The sequence below is a fragment of the Myotis davidii genome, unplaced genomic scaffold (genome assembly GCF_000327345.1).
Source record: "Myotis davidii unplaced genomic scaffold, ASM32734v1 scaffold1388, whole genome shotgun sequence".
Classification (NCBI taxonomy): Eukaryota; Metazoa; Chordata; class Mammalia; order Chiroptera; family Vespertilionidae; genus Myotis; species Myotis davidii.
The window spans coordinates 59,968-69,084 of NW_006298864.1; the positions used below are offsets into that span (position 1 = coordinate 59,968).

The window sequence follows — 9,117 nt, forward strand, 5'->3', positions numbered from 1 at the left end:
TTGATTGTCCTATCTCTCCCTTCCTCTCCGAAATCAATAAAAATATATTTTTAAAAAAACAAAGCACTTAATGTAGATGTAGCCCATATGGTAAGAATGAGCAGAACAACTTTCTTCACATTCCTTCCCTTTCAATAACAAGAGAAACACTCCTATTAAACAGGACCTGTTATTACAGGAATCACTCACACAGGAGGATGTAGCCGTGGACTTCACCTGGGAGGAGTGGCAGCTCCTGGGCCCCGAGCAGAAGGACATATACAGGGACGTGATGTTGGAGACCTACAGCCACCTGGTGTCACTGGGTGAGGACAGCTCCCCTGTGTCACTCAGAGGGTGGCCTTTCATGGCTTCTGAAAGGTCTGGAGTGTCTGTGATGCTCTGAAGTAGTGGATGAGTCTCAGTCCCCTCTCTGGTCCAGGTTAGAGGGTATAATGTGCCCTAGTCCAGAGAACAGCCTTTCCTTTGCTGACCTGCAGGCTGCGTAGTTCCTGAGGTACAACATTCTTCCGTGTTCGCACACCAAAGCCCGTGTCAAAGAGCCTGTCTCTTCTGTCACTTCCCATGAACAGGGTATCCAGCCAGCAAGCCAGACACACTGTCTAGATTGGAACGAGGGGAACCATGGACAAGAGAAGGTGGACTCCACAGTGGGATCTGCTCGGGTGAGTGAGAGAGCCAGCAAGGAAGGCGGCCGGGGAAGTCCTGGTCTAGTCGTTCAGAGGTGTCACAGTGTGAGGTGTCTGAGGACATGTACACAGAGCCCCAACGAACCGCCCATAAAGGAGCTCTTTTTCTGTAGGTGCTTAGAGGAACAGGTCTCTTCTTGGACTTGATCCCTGTTTGTTCCATCGAGGTCTTGATTGACCCCCCTCTCTCTTCTTACAATTCTGAGTCTCACCATCTTTCTTCCCCCAGGAACAGTACCTGTTCCCTCATTTTCTTGCTCAGAAATTCCACCTTCCATTGCCTCTGTTCAAGGAGAGATGTGTGATGTTAGCACTGTCTTCTGACTACAGCACCTTCTCGCCCCGTTGGATAAGGTTGTTTTCCCTTCCTAACACCTGCCCTTATCTTTGATTGGGGGTTAGGATTTTATTTATTTATTTACTTACTTTTGTTAATCCTAACCCAAGGATATTTTTCCCATTTACTTTTAGAGAAAGTGAAAGGGAGGGAGGGGGAGGGGGAGAGAGAGAGAAACCTTGATGTGAGAGAGACACATCAATTGGTTGCCTACTGCTTGCTCCCTGACCTGGGCCGCGGATGGAATCTGCAACCCCTGATCAGAATTGAACCTGAGACCCTTCAGTGCACAGGCCGACACTCTAACCACTGAGCAGCAACAGCAAGGCTGGATTCATTTTCTTAAAGCTTTCCTTTTCCTTATGATATTTTGGTGACATTACATCCCAATTAATATAGCCATGCCAGTCATATAAGATGGACATTTCTCTTTTGTCAATGACCTTCATTATGTGGTGTGATCTGCTTATACAGTTTGCTCCCTGCCACCCGCCCCCACTAAACTCAGGGTCAACTATATTTAAAGGAGCCTCCACAATATTTTCCATACATGAGAATCTTTTCTTGGTCCATTGCTTTAAATCCTTTTTGATTCCGCTAAATGTTGTTGGATATCCTGTTACACCCTGGCGCTGACAGCCATGAACATCGCCTCCAAGATAATGCTTGGCGATTTTATTCTAAAAAAAGAAGACATAAAATTCATCAAAATAAGTCTATATAAATAAGATGTCTTGAAGTGAAAAGTGCTGAGAAGATCAAACAGCAAAAGAGAATAGTGTGTGAGGGGGCTGGGAGCTGCTGTTAGCAGCCAGGAATCTATTAGGTCTTCAGTCATCTAGGACAGGGAATGCCTCTTCGGTAAAATGCCTTTAAGCAACTACATGAGGGATGTGAGCAGGTCCGTTGAGTGAATTGCGTTCCAAAGTAGACAAAATAGCAGATTCAAAGGCCTAGGAAGAACCTCAAGGAAGCCTGTGTGAATGCAGTGGGTGGGCAAGAGGGACCGTGATGGAGATAACATGGAGATAAGGGTGATGTGGTGGTAGCTAGATTTTGGAGTTAACAGGTCATGTAGGACATTTCAAGGACATTTCAGGAACTTGATTTTTAAAAGTAATAAGGTGTCTCGGCTGGCATGGCTCACTGGTTGAGCATCCAACTATGAACCAGGAGGTTACAGTTCGATTCCCTGCCAGGGCACATGCTTGGGTTGCAGGCTCAATCCCCAGTGTGGGGCATGCAGGAGGCAGCCGATCAATGATTCTCTCTCATCACTGATGTTTCTATCTCTTTTTCCCTCTCCCTTCCTCTCTGAAATTAATAATTTATATATTTAAAAATATATATGTGTATATATATAAATAATGAGATGAACAAACATTTGAGAGGTTTCAGTAGAGAAGTGACAGGACGTAATTTATATTTAAAATGATCCCTGTGGCTACTTTGTAGAAAGTAGATGGCAGCAGGCAGAGGATGAAGTTTGAAATCCAGTTAGGAGCCTATTTGTAGTACAAAGCAGAACACGTGTCTTCAACCTGGATAGAGTGAGGGGTGGTCAGCTTCCGAATATCTTTTTTTAAAAAATATTTTTATTGCCCTAGCTGGTTTGGCTTAGTGGATAGAGTGTCGGCCTGCAGACTGAGGGGTCCCGGGTTCGATTCCGGTCAAGGGCACATGCCTGGGTGGCAGGCTCAATCCCCAGTAGGTAGTGTGCAGGAGGCAGCCGATCAATGATTCTCTCTCATCATTGATGTTTCTCTCTCTCTCCCTCTCCCTTTCTATCTGAAATCAATAAAAATATATTTTTTTAAAAATCAGTGATGAGAGAGAATCATTGATTGGCTGCCTCCTGCCTCCTTGACTGAGGATTGAGTTTGCAACCTGGGCATGTACCCTGACCGGAATAGAACACTGACCTCCAGGTTTAGAGGTTGATGCTCAACCACTGAGCCACACCGGCCGGTCAATGCATGGTTTCTCAATACATGTACCAGGCAGGACCTCTTCTTCTGACAGTGTTTTTGTTAGCGTTGTGATTATGGCCTGGCTAGTCTATGTATAATGCTGAAAACAGGCCCTCTTGAGCCTCGTTGGTGAACCACAGCTCTAATGTGCCAGAAGAGGTTGAACTGAATGAGAACTAAAGCCATACATTTTAGGAGAAAGATTTTAGTAACAAATACAGTCTGCATGTAATAGGTAGACGTTCAGCTTTTGCTACAATTCAGGGCTGTGTCAAGTCAACATGAACAGTAAAGACGGGATACTTTAGAGATTTAGGGAAGCCGTTTACAGTGACATAGAATGGGGGAATGATCGTGTGATAGACAGGAGGCATGTCTAGGACAGAATGAAGATGAAGGGCAAAAAATGAAGGTATCAAGTTAGAAATGTGCACTGTCAAAAGATAGACCTGAAACCTGCCACTTGAAGGCCAGTTTTAGAAGGTATTTGTAGGGGAACTGGTGGAGTGTCAACGTGGATAAATGGGGTTATTGTTGGTAATAGAACTTTTATTTCCAGGCTCACTGTTGTGGATTTTGTTAGTAATTGGGTAGAATGATGAGCTTTGGAAGTTTGATTTAAATTATCCTTAGATATATTCCTAGAAGTGTAAAACCCAAACTCTTAATGTTACATTAACTATAAACTTGATCCCATGCCTTCATCTTTCAGTCTACACACTTTCTCAAACATGATCTCATTCAGTCCTCTGTCCTAATATAACATTTACAACTAATGATTCCCACGTTGCTATCTCCAGTTAAGACCTTTCTCAAGATTTCTGTATCCAGTTGAGTTCTTCGTGTCTGTATCGGATATCTAAAAGCCACCCAAAGGTTGATGTGCTTTGGAAGTACACACTTGAATTCCCCACATTGTATTTCTTTTCTCATGAAAAGGCACTACCCACCGCCCTGGCCAGTTTGGTTTGGTTGGTTGGAGTGTCGGCCGCATACCAAAGGGTGTCAGGTTCAATTCCTGGTCAGAGTGCATGCCTGGGTTGCGGGTTCAATCCCTGGGTGGGGTGTATGGGGGAGGCAGCCAATCAATGTTTCTCTCTCCCCCCTCTCTCTCTAAAATCAATTTTAAAAAATTTTTAATGAAAAGGCACTACCCACCTATTCAGTGCCCCAGGTCAAATAATCAGGAATATTACCTGATTCCTCATACGTATTAACTGCCCTATATTGAAACTATGAGTGAGCCTTATCTTTTTCCTCTCTTCAGATTATATCCTGATTTCTTCCACTGTGCTTTCCATTGCTCCCTCAAACCACTTTCCACCGTTTGTACCTGCCTTCTCGATCATTGCTCGCTGGTTCACTTTTCCCTAACCAGAGCGTATGCTCAGTGAAAATAAGGACTGCTTCTATATGCTCATGACCAGCACAAGGCTTGATACATAGACATCCTATATAATAAAAGGCTAATATGCAGGCACAAGGCTTGATACATCCTATATAATAAAAAGGCTAATATGCAAATCGACCGAATGGAGGAACAACTGGTCACTATGACGTGCACTGACCACTAGGGGGCAGAGGCTCAATGCAGGAACTGCCCCCTGATGGTCAGCGTGCTCCCACAAGGGGAACGCCGCTCAGCTCGATGCCCTGAGTCGGGCTCATGGCTCAGGGGAGCAGCAGCAGAGCCTCTCCCGCCTCCGCGGCAGCTAAGGATGTCCGACTGACAGCTTGGGCCTACTCCCCATGGGCTCCTGGACTGCGAGAGCGTTCGGGTCAAGCTGAGGGACCCCCGCCCGCAAATGCATGAATTTCATGCACCAGGACTCTAGTCATTTAATAAGGATTTATGGATGTCTGGATGTGTCCCACATCATTTTAAAGCAAATATCTACCTTCTGTGCTCAAATGCTAATAGTAATTTGATTTGATTTTACTATCCCAGCATGCTTTATGAGGTCATTAGAAAGCAAGCAAATTTATATTTACTCATTTTCTTAAAATATATTTTAGTGATCTTTTACAGAGAGGAAGAGAGAGAGATAGAGAGTTAGAAACATTGCTGAGAGAGAAACATCGATCAGCTGCCTCCTGCACATCTCCTACTGGGGATGTGCCCGCAACCCAGGTACACGCCCTTGATCGGAATCGAACCTGGGACCTCTCAGTCCGCAGGCCGACGCTCTATCCACTGAGCCAAACCAGTTTCGGCAATTTACTCATTATTTTTATTGATTTCAGAGAGGAAGGGAGAGGGAGATAGACACATAAATGATGAGAGAATCATTGATTGGCTGCCTTCTGCACGCTCCCTACTGGGGATCGAGCCAGCAACCCAGGCATGTGCCGTTTTTTGTTTTTTTTTAACCTCACCTGAGGATATTTTTTCATAGCTTTTATTTAAGGAAGAATGGAAGAGAGAGGGAAAGACAGAGAGAAATATCAATGTGAGAGACACATCACTGCACTAGGGGCCAGGCTGGGGAGGAGCCTGCAACCAAGGTACACGCCCTTGACCAGAATCAAACCCGAGGCCCTTTGGCCTGCAGGCCAACGCTCTATCCACTGAGCCAAACCAGCTACGACTGAATTTACTCATTTGGAATGAGTTATACCTTATTTATGTAATGACTGTTTTTACCTTTTATTTTCTTTATGTTATTGTATTTTAACCTTGTCTAAGTGATAACAAACATATTTGCTTGGAGTTTCTTTAAGCTGATATCAGCATTATCAATAAAGTGCCAGTCTTCACAGAGCTGTTAGTGAAATAGTATTATTCTATACCAAGCTCATGGAAAGGTTCATTGTTTTCTTCTTTCCTAGAAACCAAGAAAAACGATGGTCACTTACAGAGGCACTTGCAAAATCAAAGATGTCTAAAGAGAACAGAACAGTGCCATGAACATAACGCATTTGGAAACATTGTTTTTTGCAGTAAAAGTAATTTTTCTTTAAGGCAAAGTCATGATACATTTGACTTGCACGGGAAAGCATTGAAATCAAATATAAGTTTGGTCAACCAGAACAGAAGCTGTGATGTAAAGAACCCAATTGAGATTAATGGACATGCAAAGCATGAACAACATCATACTGAAATAAAATTTCCTGAATGTGTTAATTCTGTAAACACCAACTCCCAATCCCTTAAGGCGCAAAAGACTCAGAAGATAAATAGATCCCATGTATGCAGTGAATGTGGGAAAGACTTCATCAAGAAGTCTCGCCTCATAGATCACCAGAGAGTTCATACGGGAGAGAAACCTCATGGGTGCAGCATATGTGGGAAGGCCTTCTCCAGGAAGTCCAGGCTCACTGAACATCAGAAAACTCATATAGGAGAGAGACGGTATGAGTGCACCGAATGTGACAAAGCCTTCCCCAAGAAATCACGGCTACTCGCTCATCAGAAAACTCACACAGGAGAGAAACCCTACATTTGCGATGAATGTGGAAAAGGCTTCATCAAGAAGTCTCGGCTCATTAATCATCAGAGAGTTCACACAGGAGAGAAGCCGCATGGATGCAGTCTGTGTGACAAAGCCTTTTCCAGAAAGTCCAGGCTCATTGAACATCAGAGAACTCACACGGGAGAAAAACCTTACGAATGCACAGTATGTGACAAAACCTTTCGCTGGAAATCACAGCTCAATGCCCATCAGAAAACTCACACAGGAGAGAAGTCGTTTATATGCAGTGACTGTGGGAAAGGCTTCATCCAGAAGGGCAATCTCATCGTACATCAGCGAACTCACACGGGAGAGAAACCCTATATATGCAACGAATGTGGCAAAGGCTTCATCCAGAAGGGCAATCTCCTAATACATCGACGGACTCACACTGGAGAGAAACCCTATGTATGCACTGAGTGTGGAAAAGGTTTCAGCCAGAAAACTTGCCTTATATCACATCAGAGATTTCACACCGGAAAGACTCCCTTTGTGTGTACCGAATGTGGCAAATCTTGTTCACACAAGTCCGGTCTCATTAACCATCGGAGAATTCACACAGGGGAGAAGCCCTATACGTGCAGTGACTGCGGAAAGGCTTTTAGAGATAAGTCGTGCCTCAATAGACATCGAAGAACTCATACAGGAGAGAGACCCTACGGGTGCTCTGATTGTGGGAAAGCCTTCGCCCACCTGTCATGCCTGGTGTACCATAAGGGAATGTTGCACACCAGAGAGAAATGCGTAGGTTCCGTCAAGTTGGAAAACCCTTTTTCAAAGAGTCGCAGCTCAGCTCATTCGAGTGACAGAGTTCAGGAGAAAACCCCTGTTGATGCATTGACTGTCCAGATGCCTTCAGCGGCAGGTCAGATTTCATTACACATCAGTGGGTTCCTAGCGGATGGGAACATGGCCACTGTGGGACCGCCAGGTGCCAGAGGCGTAGCCTCCGCAGATAACAGAATTGGCACAGAGAAACCTTATGAACGCAGGGAATGTGGTAGTACCTTCAGTGACCAGTTATGTCATATTGTATGTCACAAAAACCACACAGGAGAAAACTGTGATGCAATCAAGGCGGAAGACTCTTGAATAAAACATTCTAGCTCATTATATGGCTTACAAGTGTCTGCTGAGACAAGTGTGCATACAGAATGGGAGAGCCTTTCGTGGCACCATAGACCTTATCCGTGCTGCTTCATGTGTCACATGTCATGAGTGAGCTCCTGGTTGGTAGAAATATAATGGCCATGGGAAATCCTTTTCCAGAAATAAGACTTCAGTAGGTGGTAGAGGCTTTACACAGGAGAGAAATTGTTGGACCTTTGAAGGCAGTGATTGTGGCAGGGTTGTCTGCCTCACCTACTGGCAGAGGAAACCCAAGAAATAAAACTCTGGGCACAACTGACTGTGGAACATCTTCAGAAAAATATCGGAAAACGCATGAAGCAGATAAGGCCTGTGAAAATGAAGATTTTAGGGCCTTGCGTCACAATTCTAACATCGTTATACATCAGATAATTGACACAGTGTACATTGTAGGACAATATACCTTGTCCTAGTTGATACGTCTGTGAGGACTCCTTAATTTAATGCTTTTTAAAAATATATTTTTATTGATTTCAGAGAGAAAGGGAGAAGGAGAGAGAGAGATAGAAATATCAATGATGAGAATCATTGATCAGCTGCCTCCTCCACGCCCCGTACTGGGGATCCAGCCCACAATCCAGGCATATGCCCTTGGCCGGAATCCAACCTAAGACCCTTCAGTCTGCAGGCCGACACTCTATCCACTGAGCTAAATTGGCTAAGGCTAATGCTGCTTTTGTAAAAAATTATTTTTATTGATTTCAGAGAGGAACACATTGGCTGCTTTTGTAAAAAAATATTTTTATTGATTTCAGAGAGGAAGGGAGAAGGAAAGAGAAATATCAATGATGACAGAGAATCATTGATCAGGTGCCTCCTACTGGGGATCAAGCCCACAACCCGGGCATGTGCCCTTCACCGAATCCAACCCCGGACCCTTCAATCTGCAGAGTGTCGTTCTATCCACTGAGCCGAACCAGCTAGGGCAGGACTCCTTAATTTAAAGGAGGTTGTCTGTGTTGCACCCTCCCCCTGTTGGGAGCATGAATCTATTTCCTCACGTAGGAACATTATATGGTTAGCTTTTGCATTTCTTCAGTTCTAAAGTTATTCCATTTGTATTTTAGAGGACTGAAATCCTTTGAAAGGAAATAGTGCATTTATTTCTTCAGTATAACAGCGTGTTTGGGTGTGCTAACTTTATAAACATTACCTGGGAACAGAGCTCAAAACTCATGAATAACCTGTCAGCCAAGCTTTTGCCCAAAAGATAGTTTCCCATCCTGTGCGTGCACACTCAGAAAAACATTAACAACCATTTCCTTTATCTGGTACTGTTCTAGGACCTATAGATGATGGTGATGAACTAAAAAAAAAGTTATTGCTACCTTTGAGGTAATTTTTCTTTTTCTCTTTTTTCCCTTTCTCCTCCCTCTCTGGCTTCCTAGCTTTGGCTGCCAGCAATTTTTTGAAAGGTAGATTTCATGCATATAGCAGTTTTACCCTTCAGCAAGTATAATCAGGGACATATACACTTGTGTTAGTTGAAAAGGATATACTAGTATAGTAAAATGAACAAA

General features: G+C 43.9%; 1 protein-coding gene across 1 annotated transcript in view; it reads left to right on the top strand.

Annotated features, from left to right (window-relative positions):
• The window catches only part of LOC102771014 (zinc finger protein 28 homolog), a 39,355-nt gene that overhangs the window by 1,969 nt on the left and 28,269 nt on the right, over nt 1-9,117 (top strand). Inside the window, exons 2-4 of the mRNA XM_015570971.1 lie at nt 179-305; nt 573-665; nt 5,826-7,536. Of these exons, the coding sequence (XP_015426457.1) occupies nt 179-305; nt 573-665; nt 5,826-7,536 (1,931 nt within the window). The remainder of the gene's footprint in view (nt 1-178; nt 306-572; nt 666-5,825; nt 7,537-9,117) is intronic.